General features: G+C 43.9%; 1 protein-coding gene across 1 annotated transcript in view; it reads left to right on the top strand.

Moving 5' to 3' along the window:
• Window positions 1-20,418, top strand: part of LOC129014734 (kinesin-like protein KIF28P) — a 72,125-nt gene that overhangs the window by 6,920 nt on the left and 44,787 nt on the right. Inside the window, 2 exon segments of the mRNA XM_063661249.1 lie at window positions 3,111-3,305; window positions 12,161-12,364. Of these exon segments, the coding sequence (XP_063517319.1) occupies window positions 3,111-3,305; window positions 12,161-12,364 (399 nt within the window).

A 20,418-nucleotide genomic window follows, 5' to 3' on the forward strand; every position in this document is an offset into this window, starting at 1 on the left:
CTCCACAGGATGCCATAGTGAATAGTGCTATGTTTTCCTGAGGAGATATAAGACTTAGCTACTCATAATTATGACATAATCATGATTGGTAATGTGGGGAAGTAAATGTCTCAAAGCTTCTATACATATGTATATATTTTTTCATATATACAGAGAAAATTTTAAAATACGATTAATACAATAATTTCCATTGTTGAACCAACTTTGAAGCCCTAGGATAAATTCCATTTGGTCATGGGATGCAATTCTTTTTATACGTTGCTGGATTTAGTTTCATAGTATTTTGTTGAGGATTTTCGCATGCATAGTCATAAGAGATAATGGTTTGTAATTTTGTTTTTTCTTTTTGAGACACAGTCTCACTCTGTCAGCTGGGCTGGAGTGCAGTGGCGCAATGTCAGCTCACTGCAACCTCCACCTCCTGGGTTCAAGCTATTCTCGTGCCTCAGCTTCTTGAGTAGCCGGGATTATAGGCGCCCACCATCACGCCCGGCTAATTTTTGTATTTTTAGTGGAGACACGGTTTCACCATGTTGGTCAGGCTGGTCTCGAACTCCTGACATCATGATATGCCTTCCTCAGCCTCCCAAAGTGCTGGGATTACACGCGGGAGCCACCATGCCCGGCATGTAGTTTTTTGTTTTTTGTTTTTCTGAGACAGAGTTTCACTCTATCGCCCAGGCTGGAGTGCAGTGGTGCAATCTCAGCTCACTGCAATCTCTGCCTCCTGGGTTCATGCCATTGTCCTGCCTCAGCCTCCCGAGTAACTGGGACTACAGGCACCTGCCACTATGCCTGGCTAATTTTTTCTATTTTTAGTAGAGATGGGGTTTCACCATGTTAGCCAGGATGGTCTCGATCTCCTGACCTCATGATCCACCCGCCTCAGCCTCCCACAGTGCTGGGGTTACAGGCGTGAGCCATCGTGCCCGGCCAGCATTTCTACTTCTATGTCTTCCCTTGTTCTAGGTCTATTTAGATTTTTTTCTTGAGTCAATTTCTGTTATTTCTGCCTTTGTAGGAATTTATTTCATCTAAGTTATCTAATTTGTTGGTATTCATTTGTTCAAAGTATTCCTTTATAATCCTTTCTTTAATCATAGTTTTCTTTCATTCCATGAATATGTTTATAATGACTACTTTAAGAGTCTTTTTCTGATAAATCCTGCATCTGCTTACTCTGTTTTTGTTGCCTGTTACTTCCCGAGTGTATGGATCATACTTTCCTGTTACTTTGCATGCCTCCTAATTTTTTCTTAGAAACTGGACATTGTAGATATATTGTAGCAGCTCTGGCTACTAGCTCTGCATCTCCTCCGTGGCTTGTTACTTTCATTTGCCAGTTTGTTTAGTGACTGGCTGAATTATTTTAGCGAAGTCTATTATGTCCCCCAGCCCCCACTGTTGTTCCTTAGGGAAGCATAGTTTTGGGTCTGCCCCAGTCATGCTGGGAGAACAATGGATTTGGTAGGGCTTCCTTCCTGTCTTTGCTTACCCATGCCCAGCTGTTAAACTTCACGATTTACTGGCTGATTATTGTTTTCAATAATGTCCTGGGGTATAAATTGCCTTACAAATGAATCCGATCAAATTCTGCTTCCTTTGAAGGGAATCGTTTCTAAAACCAGTGTTTGATATTTTTGACCTTCCAACTATCTTATTCTCCAGTTCATCCCTGAAAATTAGAGGGCATACACTTTTACTTGTATTTGACTCTTTTCTCAGTTGTCTTTCATCACAACCTCCACCATTCTCGAGGGCATCCTTAGGCTTGAACCTCCCCAATCTGTTACAAATGAAGTCAGTTCCTTTAGGAAGAGATGTTAGGCACCATGGGTTGTATGGCCTAATTATTATCCCCCCAGGCAAAATCTCTAACCCAGAGCTCTGGAATTGGATGTGTGAACAATAGTCAACTGCTCTTCAGATGACACACCTGCTCTAGGAGCTGAGTACTCAGTGGAGGTGGGGTTCTAGCCTAAGGTCCTCTCAGCTTGTCTCTCTTGGTGTTGAACCATCTCAGGACCCAGGGCAAAAGTGGTCAGTACTCCAGTAAGCTCAGCATGCTGCAACCAAAATAGAGCCTCTATTCCTCGAGTGGGAGCTGGGTGTGAAAGGGAGACCCCCAATTAACCTGACACGTGGCCTCACTAACAGGTAGAGAGAGGCAGAATGAGAAATGCTAATATCTCGATCTTTCTGGGAAGAAAGTCCTCCAGCTGGGATCTGGAGCAGAGACAGAACCCTGTGTTACTGGCTCTAGGTGTCCAGAGTGGGATCTCCACCTTCCTGAGCTGGCAGGGAAAGGAAAGGAATGATCTTGCTTCAAATACCACAAACCCTTTTCTTACCAAATTTTCGTACATTTTCTTGAATAGATGCTTTTTTCTTTTCTTGAGACAGTCTCACTCTGTCGCCCAGGCTGGAGTACTGTGGTGCAATCTTAGCTCACTACAGCCTCCACCTCCCAAGTTCAAGCGACTCTTATGCCGTAGCCTCCTGAGTAGCTGGGATTAGAGATACATGCCACCAAACCCGGATAATTTTTGTATTTTTTAGTAGAAACGGGGTTTCACCATGTTGGCCAGGCTGGTCTCGAACTCCTGACCTCAAGTCATCTGCCTGCCTCAGCCTCCCAAAGTGCTGGGATTACAGGTGTGAGCCACTGTGCCCAGCCATGAGTAGATGTTTCTTCATGTGCTGTTTGTCCTTAGGACCATTTCTAGAGGCTTTAAAAGGTGTTTTTTTTTTTCATTTTCATTTTTTAATGGAGAATTTTTCACTAGTTTTACTGGGGAGTTCACCAGTTATGCAGGAAGTCAGTCTCTCCACTACTATAGTTATTGTTATTAGTATAGTTGGGTGTTAGAGAGCCAGCTCTTCTCAGAAAGTTAATATGACTAGAGACAAGCCTTTCAAAAATTCCGAGGGAGTACAGGAACAACTGCTTGTCATAATAGCTGCTAAAAGTAACACAATTAGAGAACAAACTGAGGGAAGGGTAAGTTTTGGCTTAACTTCTTACTAGGTATGAAGACTTGAAAAACAAGGGACTTGGATAACAAAGAGAAACTGGAATGATTGACTCTGAATTTGTAATTTGACTGTAGAGAGAGAAGAATCTTGGGAGCAAATGTGTGATTTCCATGCATTCCAGAATCACCACCACTACACAGGACCCTAAGAATCCAGAGCCTGTGAAGACATTTACTTTTGACCTGGCATATTGGTCTCATGATGGATTTCAAAGGGATAAGGATGGTGTCCTTATTTCAGCTGATCCTAGTCGTAAATTTGCAGGCCAGGTAAGTTGCTTTAAAACACAGCTTCAATGCCAGTTTTCTGTTGTTTTGTTTTTGATGATGTGTTCGCAGTGTGAAAGTACAATAATTTTATGCAGCATAAATATATGCTTCCACATGAGAATTTGACTTTAAATTTACTCCTTTCTATGCTGAACATGAGGTCCAAAAATACAGCTATTGCCCAAGTAATTTTTAGATACTCAAATCAGTTCATTTGCCAATGTACTGACATACTTTGAAAAAGGTATGACAGTCAAGTCAATTATATTTTACTTCTTTGAGGTAAGCAAAATAAGCAAATTGTATGAGGCACTTCGCATCTGAGAACTTCTGTTTCAATGAGCATTTATCATGTGCCATGCACTGTTCTGCCTTAAAGTTGCTCACAATTTGGTTTGGGGAGAGAGGCAAAAAAGTGCACTCAGATGTTACAGGTTCTGTGATAAGATGTATGGGATACAGTGGGGTACAAAGGTGAGGTGGTCATTTGATCTAGACAGGATATTTGGTGAATGGTTTAATAAAGGGTATGATGTTTAGGCTGAGTTTTGGCAGACAAGGAGAAACAGTCAGAAAAAGTTATGGGGAGGAAATGAACACCTCAGTGACATGTGGGACAATCTTACTCTACATGTAATTGGAGTCACACAAAGAATGGGAGGGGGATGTGTGCAAAAAATACTTGAAATGATGGCCGAAAATTTCCCAAATTTGATGGAAACTATAAACCCACAGGTCTAAGAAGAGCAATAAGTCCTAAGTAGAATAAGGAAAATCACAGTAAGTCTCATTTTAATTAAATTGCTCTAATCCAGTGATAAAATCTTAAAAACAAGTGAGAAAAGATGGAGGAACAACAAGAATGACAGCAGATATATTGTCAGAACTATGAGAGCTAGAACACAATGGAGAGACTTGAGAGCCAAAAGCAACTCTCAACCTTGGGCAGGAGCAGTGGTTCATGCCTGTAATCCCAGCACTTTGAGAGGCCAAGGCAGGTAGATCGTTTGAAGTCAGGAGTTCAAGACCAGCCTGGCCAACATGGTGAAACCCCATCTCTCCTAAAAATACAAAACAAAACTAGCTGGGCATGGTGGCACATGCCTGTCATCCCAGCTACTAGAGAGGCTGAGGCAGGAGAGTCACTTGAACCCAGGAGATGGAGGTTGCAGTGAGCTGAGATCGCACCACTGCGCTCTAGCCTGGGTGACAAAATGAGACTCCATCTCAAAAAAAAAAAAGAAAAAGAAAAGAAATTCTCAACCCAGAATACTGTGCCCAAGAAATTTTTTTTTCTAATTTTGAATCTTTCAGAAAGATCATTGATTGTCAAAGCAAGAATAATAAATTCTGTTGAGATTCAAAACAAATACAGAAATAAAATATGACAACACCAAAAAAATAAGACAGCTACCAGAAGTATATTGTTTTAAGGTTTTGCATTATATAGGAAGTAATATAATATTTGAAAATAAAATATTTTAAAGAAATCTATTGTAACCCTAGAGCACAGGGTTTATTTTATTAGAAATACAGGGTGATGTTTTATTAACATTAGTTAATAAAAACATTAAAAACCCATTACTAGTAAACATACATAATATAAAAATATTTTTATGAAAAGTAATTTTTTTAAATTATTTATTTTGAGATGGAGTCTCACTCTGTCACCCAGGCTGGAGTGCAGTGGCACAATCTTAGCTCACTGCAACTTCTGCCTCCCAGGTTCAAGCGATTCTCCTGCCTCAGCCTCCCAAGTAGCTGGAATTACAGGCATGTGCCACCACACCCGGCTAATTTTTGTATTTTAGTAGAGATGGGATTTCACCATGTTGGCCAGGCTGGTCTCGAACTCCTGACCTCAAGTCATCCACCCGCCTCAGCTCCCAAAAGAGCTGGGATTACAGGCGTGAGCCATCACACCCGATCTATTTTTATTTCTCTTTAGAGTTGAGTTCTTGCTCTGTTGCCCAACCTGGTCTCGACCTCCTAGGCTCAAATGATCCTTCTGCCTCTGCCTCCCAAAGTGCTGGGATCTTCAGTGGGAAGCACCGTGCCAGGCCAAACAATAGTACTCAAGCCAACGCTGGAGAGGATGGCACTGCTTTCCATTTTCTGAAATCTCTGTAATGTCTGACTTCATAAAAGAGCTTGATTCTCTGCCCTGTATGCCATCTATAAAATCACGTTATATAGCCTCTGGCAAACCCCACTGCACACGTTACTCCACTCTACGCTCATGAGAGGATGAGAATGGAAAAAGCAAACATCAGTATGATCACAAAAGGAAGTGTCACTTTACAAACACCCTGAAAAGATCTCACGGACCCTGGAATGCATTGTGTTAACTGGTGCCCTAGAGCAATCAATACAAAATAAATAAATAAAACAAGTATAACTAACTAATGAGTCAAGTGTGGGGAAACGGAATTATAAAACATTCTTCACCCCTCTTATCCTGCCATGTTTGGGATTTAGACACAGAGGAGATGGGATAAGTAGAATACAAACAGCAAGATAGTAGATTTAATGCCAATAATTTATATCAATTATTATATAAAATATAAAGTCTAAACATGACCAATTAAAAAGCAAAGATCATCAGATAAGATAGAAAAAGCAGGATCCAACTATATCTGTCTACAAAATGTGTGTGTGGGTTGGGGGTGGTTTAAGTGCTTCTGTATCACAGGATTTTAAAAAACCTGGTTTACATATAAAAAAAAGAGCATGCAAACGCTAAGGAAAAAAAAAACCAGAGGCTACATTTACATCACATTGCATAGGCTTCAGAACAAGAAATATTTAATAATGAGGAAAGAATTCATTAAGGAGACATAGCCAGCCTGAATGGGTATGTACCTAATAACTGAGGTTTCAAGTAAACAAAGCAAAAATAGAAATAGAAAAATAGACAAATCTACAACTGTATTTAGTGATTTCAACACTCCTATCTCAGTAATTGACAAACAAAACTCTGTAATATTATAGAAGAGCAGAATAATATCAACCTAATTGACAATTATATTGTAAAACATGTCAACCACTTCCTACCCGACCACAGCACACACATTCTTTTTAAGTACACACAGAACATTCATCATGATAGACAGTATTTCGGATCATAAAACTAGTCTCAATAAATTTAAGTGTAAGAGGACTGAAATTGGCTGGGCATGGTGGTGTGTGCCTATAATCCTAGCACCTCCGGAGGCCAAGACAGGTAGATCGCCTGAGCCCAGGAGTTTGAGACCAGCCTGGATAACATGACGAAAAACCGTCTCTACTAAAAATACAAACATTAGCTGGGCAGGGTGGTGCGCACCTGTAGCCCCAGCTACTTTGGAAGCTGAGGTGGGAGGATCACTCGAGCCCAGGAAGTCAAGGCTGTAGTGAGCCGTGATTGCACCACTGCACTCCAGCCTGGGCAATAAGAGTGAGATCCTGTCTCAAAAAAAAAAGATTGAAATCATATGAAGTATGTTTTCTGACCACACTGGAGTTAAACTAGAAAGAAAAATATTTGGGAAATTCACAAGCATTTGGAAAATAAGACTTCTAAATAATCCATTGGTTAAAGAAAAAAACCACTAGGGAAGTTAGAAAACATTTTTTTTAACTGAATGAAAATCAAAACACTACTTACAAGGAAGAGGCCAGAGAAACAGTATTACAAAAAAAAAACAAAATTTTTAAAAAGTTCAAAAAAATGTTTAAAAGACAGAAAAAAAGGAAACTCAAGACACTTGTCAAAATGTGTGGAACAAGCATGGAGTATTGCAGTCAGACAAATATACACATACACACAGATACATGCACATATTACACACATATACACACATATAAACACATATACATAGACACATACACATACACACACAAATACACATACAAATACACACATATACATATACACACATACACATACACACAATACATATACACACATACATGCACACATATACACACACATATACACACATACACATACATGTATACACACAAATACATACAGACACACATATATACAAATACACACATACATATACACACAAATACATATATACACATATACACACACATACACATATATACACTCACACACACATACACACACATACACACACAAATACATACGCATATAAACACAAATACACACACAAACATACACACACAAACACATACACACACACAAACACATACACACACTCATACACACATACACACATATACACACACATATTTTCATATGTGGGACGCATCTAAATGGAGCTGAGAGGAGGTTTTCTAGCAGTCAAGCTTACATTAGAGAATAATCATCTCAAATTGGCATTGTAGTCTTCCAATTAAGAATTTAAAAAGTGATCAAATTAAACTTAAAGCAAGCAGCAGAAGAAAAAAGATAAAAGTGATAATTAACGAAATGAAAAACAGTAAAACAATAGAGAAAAAACACTGAAACCCAAAGCTGGTTCTTTGACAACATCCATAAAATTGATAAGCCAAATACCAAGAGCATAAATCATCCCAGGGACATTAAAAGAATGAGGAGGAGGCCGGGTAGGTCACAACTGCAATCCCAGCACTTTGGGAGGCCGAGGCGGGAGACTGCTTGAGGCCAGGAGCCTGAGACCAGCCTGGGCAACACAGCAAGATCCCATCTCCCTTTTTTAAAAAGAATGATTAAAAATATTTTGAACAACTTAATGCCAATACATTCAACAACAAATGGACACAAGCTACTGAAGTTCATGCAAAGAAACAGATGACTCAAATAGTCCTGTATCTATTAAATAAATTGAATTTGTAACTAAAAACCTCACAAAGAAACTCCAATCCCAGGTATCTTTGCTGGTGAATTCTACCAAAGAAAGAAATAAAAAAAAAAAATGCAGATCATAGTAAACGCTTCCCATTTCATTTTACAAAGCCAGTGTTCCAACAAGAGCAGCTAAAGATATTACAAAAACACCATAGACCATTATCTTTCATGAACACAGACACAAAATTATCAAAGTTTCAGCAAACACAATCGAATCATCTATTAGGTGGGCCTTAATGTATTACTATCATTATCAATCAAGCCCAATCACTATCAAGTGGGCCCTATCCTAGGAATGTAAAATTGTTTTAACATTTAAAGTTCATGATCTAGAATAGAATATAGGAGAAAAAATATGATCGGCTGCAAAAAGAATGACAAAATTTAACCCTCAATCATAAAATTCTCAACAAACTTGAAATGAGAGGAAGTTTCCTAGAAATAGAACTTGCCCAGAAAGCAGCTTCCATCATGTTTGATGGTGAAGCAGGTGTTCTCCATAGGATGGCAGGCAAGCCAAGGGTGTCTATTCCCATCACTGCTATACAACATTCACTACAAGTTCTAGCCAGGGCAAAGACCATTGGTAGGAAATAAATATGCCAATTGAAAAGAAGGCTGGGCAGGTGGCTCATGCCTGTTATCCCAACACTTTGGGAGGCCAAGGCAGGGGGATCACTTGAGGTCAGGAGTTCGAGACCAGCCTAGCCAACATGGTGAAACCCTGTCTCTACCAAAAAACGCAAAAATTAGCCGGGCATGTGGTGCACGCCTGTAATCCCAGCTACTTAGGAGTCTGAGGTAGGAGAACCACTTGACCTGGGGAAGCAGAGGCTGCAGCGATCTGAGATCACACCACTGCACTCCAGCCTGGACGACAGAGTGAGACCTTGTCTCAAAAAATAAAAGAAAAAGAAGGCCGGGCACAATGGCTCACGCCTGTAATCCCAGCACTTTGGGAGGCGGAGGCAGGTGGATCACCTGAGGTCAGGAGTTCAAGACCAGCCTGGCCGACATGATGAAACCTGTCTCTACTAAAATTACAAAAAATAAAAAAATTAAAAAAAAATAAGCGGGGCTTGGTGGTGGGTGCCTGTAATCCCAGCTACTTGGTAGGCTGAGGCAAGAGAATCACTTGAGCCCAGGAGGCAGAGGTTGCAGTGAGCTGAGATTGTGTCACTACACTACAGCCTGGGCGACAGAGGGAGACTCCATCTCAAAAAAAAAAAAAAAAAAAAAAAGAAAAAGAAAAAGAAGTAAAACTATTTGCAGATGACATGAATCCTGCTGAGGCAGAAGGATCACTTGAGGCCAGGAGTCCAAGACTCCAGTGGGCTATAATCGCACCTGTGAATGGCACCTGCCCTCCAGCTTGGGCCACACAGTGAGACCTTATCTCCAAAAAATAAAATAAAAAATAAAAATCCTAAGTGCTCTAGAAAACAAAAAAGCTACTGCAGTTAATAAGTGTGTTTAGAAAAGTCAATATACAGAAAGCAACAGTATTTCTCTAAACTATAATAGCAATGAACAATTGGAAAATGAAATTTTAAAATATGAACAACAGTATCAAAAACATGAAATACTTTAACGATAAATTTAGCAAAATATGTGCAAAAACTGTGCATTGAACAGTATAAAACATTACTGAAAGGAAGATTTAAATAAATAAGATGACATTATTCAGAAGTCAAATTGATAAACAAATTCAAAACAATCCCAATCAAAATCCCAGCAGGCATTTTTGGTAGAAATTGATGCACTATTTCAATAATTTACATGGAATTGTAAAAAGGACTCAGAATGGCCAAAATTATTTTGAAAGAGAATGAAGTTGGAGAACGTAAAACCCACCACAAAGCTACAGTAATCAAGATAGTGTGGTATTGGTTTTTTATTTATTATTTATTTATTTTTGAGAGGGAGTTTCCCTCTTGCAGCCCAGGCTGGAGTGCAATGGTGTGATCTCAGCTCACTGCAACTTCAGCCTCCAGGGTTCAAGCGATTCTCCTGCCTCAGCCTCCTGAGTAGCTGGGATTACAGGCATGTGCCACCATGCCTGGCTAATTTTTGTATTTTTAGTAGAAACGGGGTTTCCTCATGTTGGCCAGGCTGGTCTCGAACTCCTGACCTCAGGTGATCTGTCTGCCTCAGCCTCCCAAAGTGCTGGGTTACAGGTATAAGCCAGCATGCCTGGCCTGGTATTGGTTTAAAGATAGACGTATGGATCGATGGAACAGAATAGAGTGTCCAGAAACAGACCCTCATACATATCATCAACTGATTCTCTACAAAGGTGCTGTAATGGGTTGAATAGTGACTCCCCCAAAATTCACGTCCATCTAGAACTTCAGAATGGGACCCTATGTGCAAACAGCATCTTGGCAGATGAGGCCATACTGGATTTGGGTGAGCCCTAAGTCCAATCCTTATAGAGAGGAGGAAATTTGGACACTCAGACACAAGGAACCATGTGGCAGTGGACACAAAGTGGAGCGAAGCAGCAGCGAGTGGAGGAGCCCTGGGGACCGCCGGGAGCCACTAGAAGCTAGGGAGAGGCAAGACAGGCTTCTCCTCTAGAGGCTTCTGAGGCAGGGTGGCCATGCCAACACCTGGGATTTGTTTTGTTTTTTGAGACAGAGTCTCCCTCTGTTGCCCAGGCTGGAGTGCAGTGGTGCAATCTCGGCTTACTGCAACCTCCGCCTCCCAGGTCCAAGCGATTCTCCTGCCTCGACCTCTCGAGTAGCAGAGATTACAGGCACCTGCCACCACGCCTGGCTAATTTTTTGTATTTTTAGTAGAGATGGGGTTTCACCATGTTGGTCAGGCTGGTTTCGAACACCTGACCTCGGGTGATCCACCACCTCGGCCTCCCAAAGTGCTGGGATTACAGGCATGAGCCACCACGCCTAGCCCGTATAACTTGTTTAAAGTTTTCAATCCATAAAAATTAAGCACATACACAAAACATTTTCCCAAATCTCCAATAGCACTGAGAAAACAAAACAGCAAAACTAGTTACTTTTACTTGGTAGGCATGTGTTAGGCTTAGCACATAGCTTCTAACGTAGAGTCAACAACTGTTATACAAATATATTTTTCTGGTAAAAGTATGGTCACAGTGTTCTGGGAAACCACTGGTGAGACTTCACATTTTAAAGTCTACAGCTCCCCTAACTCTTTTGGTGGAATAATTTTTATCCCTTTCTCAAATATTACATGAACGTTGGTTATTGTCCATTGTCCTCATGTAAATCACACTATGTTGGTATGTGCATTTTCCTCAGAAACATGAAATAAATTATACAAATGTATATATTGTAACAAATGGAATATCTAATGCTTAGTGCTTTACCATTGTTATTAGAGAGTAGGAAGAAATATACACTTTGAAACAGCCTCAAATAAGATAACTATTGCGGTCTATGGCCACAGCCCAGATGATAAAAGTAGGCAGACCACATCCCCTCTCTTTCAGCAACTGTGGGCACAAACATTTCTATTTTAACTTAAAAAAGGAGGATGCACGCGTGCGTGTGTGTGTGTTCCAGAACCACTGGAAAAAGTAGAAAAAGATAAGAGCTCATTAGCGGAGGACTAAAATCAGTGTGGCTATATTGTGATGTTATTGTTTGAGTCAATGAATAAAGTAGTAGAAAACGCTTTGAATGGTTTCTGTGCCTTGGCATTTTTGTCTAATTGCTTAATTTCAAAGACCGGCCCATGTTTTAGCAAGGATATAAACTACACAATTTCATGACCAATGGGGATTAGCTAGTTCAGGATGTACCCGATGTGATCCATGAATGTAAATGATTAGTGTTTTCCAAATTGACAAATCCCTTTCAGTTTTACTCCACCTGTTCTAAGCCAGCATCTGAGTTGTATTTCAAGCAGGTCATATGGTATGAATCGAGGTGGGATTTATGAAAGCCAGGATACTTATTCAGATTTAAGAGGACTGAGAAAGTAGGAAAGAGGAAATCTGCACGCCACTGGCCTGTGCTGAACATGCCACCTGTCATCTTTCCAGAGAGATGTCTTCCACGACCTTGGCAGGGGAATTCTGGACAGTGCTTGGCAAGGCTAGAATGCAACTCTCCTAGCCTACGGCCAAACTGGCTCTGGGAAAAGCTATTCCATGATTGGGCTTGGTGCAAACAAGGGTATTATTCCAACTGTGTGTGAGGAGCTCTTTCAAGCAATTGAGAACCAGGGGAGAAATCAAGAACACCAGGTACGTATTCTCGAATCCTTTCAAGGGACTGTAGTTTTTCATTCTGGACCCCTTCCCCAAATGGAAGTTCTCAGCATCTCTATTTTAGGATAATGTTTGTTTTTCATACCAAAATGTTTATATGATTACAAAATCATGTTGCAGCTAAATAAGATGTTGGATTTTTCTGGTTATATGGAGGGAAATCCAAGGAAACTCACTCTGGTGTAATAGTCTAGAAGCAGACATCTTAATTGCTAACACTAACAAGGGATTGTTATTGGATATTGTTATTTGGTTTATAAAACAAAACCTTAGCTGACTCACATCTATGGCTCCCTTTGCCACCCTCTTCTGCCTAGGTTGTGGCTCTATTCTAGTCTTAATCAACTTGTTTTTATTTCTGAAGAATATTACTTCGTTTTTAAATTGTTTTTTCACACAGAGCATAGCCTCTTACTTGCCCTAGCATACGAGACCCAAGACCAAATTTTAGATTCACTGAATGTTGGTGACATTTTCAAGATGGAGTGTACCATCCATTAACATAATTAGCTTTAAAACATGACAGAAGAATGTCAACAAATGCCTGTAACATAGTTCATGGTTCTGCTTTCTTAAAATGGTAGGACCGTTTAAGCTGGTGTTATGAGAACGCAATAGAGCATTATTGTTTATCTTATTTTTCTGATGTTAATGGTAACGTGTTCAAGTTAGAGAATTTTATATTTATAATATCACCTAACTACTGTTAACATTTCAGTACCTTTCTAACATTTATTCATTTAGATTTTTATATTTATATTTTGCAGAGATGGGGTCTTGCTATGTTGCCCAGACTGGTCTCAAAAACTCCTGACCTCAAGCAATCCCTCCTCCTTGGCCTCCTAAAGTGCTTGGATTACACACATGAGCCACTGTGCCCAGCCTCTAATTTTTAATTCAAATATTTTCAAAGGAATACGAGTCTAGTTTAAAACCTCAGCTAGTCAAGAGAAAGAATATGTCCACACAAAAACTCGTACATGAGTTTTCCATGGCAGCATATTTATAATAGCCACGAAGTGGAAACAGCCCAAATGCTGTTGCTTGGCAAGGCTAGAATGCAACTCTCCTAGCCTACAGCCAAATTGGCTCTGGGAAAAGGTATTCCATGATTGGTGCAAACAAGGGTATTATTCCAATTGTGTGTGAGGAGCTCTTTCAAGCAATTGAGAACCAGGGGAGAAATCAAGAACACCAGGTACGTATTCTCGAATCCTTTCTTTAAGGGATTGTATTTTTTCATTCTGGACCCCTTCCCCAAATGGAAGTTCTCAGCATCTCTATTTTAGGATAATGTTTGTTTTTCATACCAAAATGTTTATATGATTACAAAATCACAATACGTTCCCCCCCATACTCCCAACCACAGTACATTCCCCCCCATACTCCCAACCACAGTACGTTCCCCCACATACTCCCCAACCACAGTACACTCCCTCCACATACTCCCCAACCACAGTACGTTCCCCCCCATACTCCCGACTACAGTACGTTCCCCCGCATACTCCCCAACCACAGTACGTTCCCCCCATACTCCCCAACCACAGTACGATCCCCCCCATACTCCCCAGCCACAGTACGTTCCCTCCATACATACTCCCCACCCACAGTACGTTCGCCCCATACATACTCCCCAACCACAGTACTTTACCCCCCATACTCCCCAACCACAGTACGTTCCCCCCATACTCCCCAACCACAGTACACTCCCTCCACATACTCCCCAACCACAGTACGTTCCACCCCATACATACTCCCCACCCACAGTACGTTCGCCCCATACATACTCCCCAACCACAGTACTTTACCCCCCATACTCCCCAACCACAGTACGTTCCCCCCATACTCCCCAACCACAGTACACTCCCTCCACATACTCCCCAACCACAGTACGTTCCACCCCATACATACTCCCCAACCACAGTACGTTCCCCCCATACTCCCCAACCACAGTACACTCCCTCCACATACTCCCCAACCACAGTACGTTCCCCACATACTCCCCAACCACAGTACGTTCCCCCCATACTCCCCAACCACAGTACGTTCCCCCCCATACTCCCCAACCACAGTACGTTCCCCCCCATACTCCCCAACCACAGTACGTTCCCCCACATACTCCCCAACCACAGTACGTTCCCCCACATACTCCCCAACCACAGTACGTTCCCCCACATACTCCCCAACCACAGTACGTTCCCCCCCATACTCCCCAACCACAGTACGTTCCCCCCATGCTCCCCAACCACAGTACATTCCCCCCATGCTCCCCAGCCACAGTACGTTCCCCCCCATGCTCCCCAACCACAGTACGTTCCCCCCATGCTCCCCAACCACAGTACGTTCCCCCCCATGCTCCCCAACCACAGTACGTTCCCCCCATACTCCCCAACCACAGTATGTTCCCCCACATACTCCCCAACCACAGTACGTTCCCCCCATGCTCCCCAACCACAGTACGTTCCCCCCATACTCCCCAACCACAGTACGTTCCCCCACATACTCCCCAACCACAGTACGTTCCCCCACATACTCCCCAACCACAGTACGTTCCCCCACATGCTCCCCAACCACAGTACATTCCCCCCCATACATACTCCCCAACCACAGTACGTTCCCCCCCATGCTCCCCAACCACAGTACGTTCCCCCCATACTCCCCAACCACAGTACGTTCCCCCCATACTCCCCACAGTACGTTCCCCCCATACTCCCCACAGTACGTTCCCCCCATACTCCCCAACCACAGTACGTTCCCCCCATACTCCCCACAGTACGTTCCCCCCATACTCCCCAACCACAGTACGTTCCCCCCATACTCCCCAACCACAGTACGTTCCCCCCATGCTCCCCAACCACAGTACGTTCCCCCCATACTCCCCACAGTACGTTCCCCCCATACTCCCCAACCACAGTACGTTCCCCCCATGCTCCCCAACCACAGTACGTTCCCCCCATACTCCCCACAGTACGTTCCCCCCATACTCCCCAACCACAGTACGTTCCCCCCATACTCCCCAACCACAGTACGTTCCCCCCATACTCCCCAACCACAGTACGTTCCCCCCATGCTCCCCAACCACAGTACGTTCCCCCCATACTCCCCACAGTACGTTCCCCCCATACTCCCCAACCACAGTACGTTCCCCCCCATACTCCCCAACCACAGTACGTTCCCCCACATACTCCCCAACCACAGTACGTTCCCCCCATACTCCCCAACCACAGTACGTTCCCCCCCATACTCCCCAACCACAGTACGTTCCCCCCATACTCCCCAACCACAGTACGTTCCCCCCATACTCCCCAACCACAGTACTTTACCCCCCATACTCCCCAACCACAGTACGTTCCCCCCATACTCCCCACAGTACGTTCCCCCCCATACTCCCCAACCACAGTACGTTCCCCCCATACTCCCCAACCACAGTACGTTCCCCCCCATACTCCCCAACCACAGTACGTTCCCCCCATACTCCCCACAGTACGTTCCCCCCATACTCCCCAACCACAGTACTTTACCCCCCCATACTCCCCAACCACAGTACGTTCCCCCCATACTCCCCAACCACAGTACGTTCCCCCCATACTCCCCAACCACAGTACTTTACCCCCCCATACTCCCCAACCACAGTACGTTCCCCCCCATACTCCCCAACCACAGTACATTCCCCCCATGCTCCCCAACCACAGTACGTTCCCCCCATACTCCCCAACCACAGTACTTTACCCCCCCATACTCCCCAACCACAGTACGTTCCCCCCATACTCCCCAACCACAGTACGTTCCCCCCATACTCCCAACCACAGTACACTCCCCCCACATACTCCCCAACCACAGTACGTTCCCCCCCATACTCCCCAACCACAGTACGTTCCCCCCATACTCCCCAACCACAGTACGTTCCCCCCATACTCCCCAACCACAGTACGTTCCCCCCATACTCCCCAACCACAGTACGTTCCCCCCATACTCCCCACAGTACGTTCCCCCCATACTCCCCAACCACAGTACGTTCCCCCCATGCTCCCCAACCACAGTACGTTCCCCCCATACTCCCCACAGTACGTTCCCCCCATGCTCCCCAACCACAGTACGTTCCCCCCATACTCCCCACAGTACGTTCCCCCCATACTCCCCAACCACAGTACGTTCCCCCCATGCTCCCCAACCACAGTACGTTCCCCCCATACTCCCCACAGTACGTTCCCCCCATACTCCCCAACCACAGTACGTTCCCCCCCATACTCCCCAACCACAGTACGTTCCCCCACATACTCCCCAACCACAGTACGTTCCCCCCATACTCCCAACCACAGTACGTTCCCCCCCATACTCCCCAACCACAGTACGTTCCCCCCATACTCCCCAACCACAGTACGTTCCCCCCATACTCCCCACAGTACGTTCCCCCCCATGCTCCCCAACCACAGTACGTTCCCCCCCATACTCCCCAACCACAGTACGTTCCCCCCATACTCCCCACAGTACGTTCCCCCCATACTCCCCAACCACAGTACATTCCCCCCATGCTCCCCAACCACAGTACGTTCCCCCCATACTCCCCAACCACAGTACTTTACCCCCCATACTCCCCAACCACAGTACGTTCCCCCCATACTCCCCACAGTACGTTCCCCCCCATACTCCCCAACCACAGTACGTTCCCCCCATACTCCCCACAGTACGTTCCCCCCATACTCCCCAACCACAGTACATTCCCCCCATGCTCCCCAACCACAGTACGTTCCCCCCATACTCCCCAACCACAGTACTTTACCCCCCATACTCCCCAACCACAGTACGTTCCCCCCATACTCCCCACAGTACGTTCCCCCCCATACTCCCCAACCACAGTACGTTCCCCCCATACTCCCCACAGTACGTTCCCCCCATACTCCCCAACCACAGTACATTCCCCCCATGCTCCCCAACCACAGTACGTTCCCCCCATACTCCCCAACCACAGTACTTTACCCCCCCATACTCCCCAACCACAGTACGTTCCCCCCCATACTCCCCAACCACAGTACATTCCCCCATGCTCCCCAACCACAGTACGTTCCCCCCATACTCCCCAACCACAGTACTTTACCCCCCCATACTCCCCAACCACAGTACGTTCCCCCCATACTCCCCAACCACAGTACGTTCCCCCCATACTCCCAACCACAGTACACTCCCCCCATACTCCCCAACCACAGTACGTTCCCCCCCATACTCCCCAACCACAGTACGTTCCCCCCATACTCCCAACCACAGTACGCTCCCCCCTATACTCCCCAACCACAGTACGTTCTCCCCATACTCCCCAACCACAGTACGTTCTCCCCATACTCCTCCACAATACGTTCCCCCTCACACTCCCCAACCACGATACATTCCCCTACATACTCCCCAACCACAGTACATTCCCCCCTATACTCCCCAACCACAATACGTCCCCCCCACACACTCCCTACATTTAGGACAATGCTTATTATAACATTTGGTTAAGTCAATAATTGTTAACATCGTATTATTTTTTCTTAACAGTTTCTGCCTCAGGATTTAATTGTTAACATTTTAACTGCACAAGTATTGTTCACTGCTGTACCAAATAATGCATACATCCTTTCCACATTTTATTTTTCTTGGAATTTTTAATTGTCATTTTAATTATGTTTACTTTTCTATAAATCTAAGTGCTCCAAATCACTGTCACATGCCTACTGACAAATCTTTTCCATACACTCAAACGTACTGGTACCATGATTTTTGGGGTCTCCTTCAACAGGAGTCCTCAATTCTCCTACTACAATTGTATTAATTGTATTGGCACAGTTTGGAGCACTGTTGCTACAGGGCTACCTCAACACTCATTCTGAAACTTGACTTCAACCTTCATCTTCCCTGGCTCCCCTGACTCCTGGATCCAATGTATTCTTCTTTCTTGATTTACTCTCTTTTTGCTGCAGTTTCCTCAGAAAAGGTGCATCTAGAGTACTTTTTTGTTCATCCTTTGCACAACTGAAAATATCTTTTTGTACCTCCACACGTGATTGACATTTACCTGGAATAGAATTCTGAGAATATTGAAGATCTTCATTATATTTTAAGTTATAGTGTTGCAGCTGGGAAGTCGGCTACCATTCTGATCCCCAGTTCTTCGTATGCAACCTTTTTTGACGGTCAGTTTATCTCTTGCAGCCTTCAGGGTCTTCTCATTATCCTTGATGTTCTGATATCTTAATGATTCTTTTTTCATTTATCATGCTGGACAGTTGGTGGACCTTCTTCAATCTGGAGATTCCTGTCTTTCAGTTCTGGAAAACTTTTCTTATATTATTTATTATTTCATCTCCTGTATTTCCTGTTTTCCCTTTCTGAAATTCCTACTAATTGGATTTTGGGCCTCTTGTACTAATGTTCTAATTTTATTATCTTTTACAACCTATCTTGTATTTCTTGGTCTTTTCTTTTTTAAAAGAGATGGAGTCTCACTCTGTTGCCCAGGCTTGTCTTGAACTCCTGGGCTCAAGGGATCTTCCTGGCGTCAGCCTCTCAAGTAGCTGGAATTCCAAGTGTGAGCCACCACTGGTCTTTTTTATTCTGCATTCTAGAAGATTCCCTGAATGATATTATAACTCTCCTGCATTTTTATTTCAGCTGTCATTCATAAATTTAATTTACAAGCACTTTCTTTTATTCTCCGGTTGTTCTTTTAAATAAAATCCTCTTTTTTTCCATGGGTAGAATTCTTTCTTTGAGGCTATTACTTCCAGGGCTTTAAAAAATATTTCTATGCTGAGCACGGTGACTCATGCCTGTAATCCCAGCACTTTGAGAGGACGAGGGGGCACATCACTTGAGAACAGGAGTTCAAGACCAGCCTGAGCAAGACGACAAAATCCCTCCTCTGCTATAAATACGAAAGTTGGCTGGGCGTGGTGGCATGATCCTGTAGTCCCAGCTACTCGGGAGGCTGAGGCGGGAGAATCGCTTGAGCCCAGCGGTTGAGGCTACAGTGAGCTGAGATCATACCACTACATTTCCAGCCTGGGTGACAGCAGGACCTTGTCTTAAAAAAGAAAAGAAAAGAAAGGAAAAAAAACATTGCCTTTTACTCTCTCGGTCTGTTTTCTGAGTTCCTTCTTTCTACTTGTTTGCTTTGACCCCTCTGTCATATTGGAGGCTTCCTCTGTCTGCTAATGCTTGGTCCTTTGTTCATTTTTAAACATGAGACACCCTTACATGGACATATTACATATAGAAAATAAAAATAAAAAACATGAGACACACAGAAGCTAACAGGAAGCTCTGTGGCTGCACGGCCTGACAAGCAAGACTTACTGCAGGGTGACTCACAGACAAGCCAGCTTTTTCTTGGGGGAGGTGGGAAAACGCCAGTACTTGAGGCCTTTGCTCTAGACTAGAGCCATTCAGAGTCCCCCAATCCTGCTTAAGAGGTGTGAGCTTCGCTAGCAGGAGTTTGAGAGCATGGGAGGGTGGAGACCAGTCTCTCTACATATGTTCAGGTTGGGGCGTGAACATGAAAGAACAGCCTTTCTCTGTCCCCAGTCGAGACCAAAACACATATACTACTGTTTTGTATCTTTTTGTTGTTGTTACTTTTTTGAGATGGAGCCTCACTCTGTCACCCAGGCTGGAGTGCAGTGGCACGATCTCAGCTCATTGCAACCTGTGCCTCCCTGGTTCAAGTGACTCTCCTGCCTCAGCCTCCCGAGCAGCTGGGACTGCAAGCACCCGCCACCCTGCCTGGCTAATTTTTGTGTTTTTAGTGGAGGCAGGGTTTCACCATGTTGGCCAGGCTTGTCTCGAACTTCTGACCTCAGGTGATCCACCCACCTCAGCCTCCCAAAGTCCTGGGATTACAGGCGTGAGCTACCGTGCCCAGCCTATATTTGTTTTTAATTATAGTAAGAACTTCCTCCATATCATTATTTGAGAACCTCATATTGCACATTGAAACAGAGCTTTGCTTTATTATCAGCTTTTTCCCATGATTCAACATTTATGCTGTTTCCCTA

Source organism: Pongo pygmaeus, chromosome 1 (assembly GCF_028885625.2).
Source record: "Pongo pygmaeus isolate AG05252 chromosome 1, NHGRI_mPonPyg2-v2.0_pri, whole genome shotgun sequence".
NCBI lineage: Eukaryota > Metazoa > Chordata > Mammalia > Primates > Hominidae > Pongo > Pongo pygmaeus.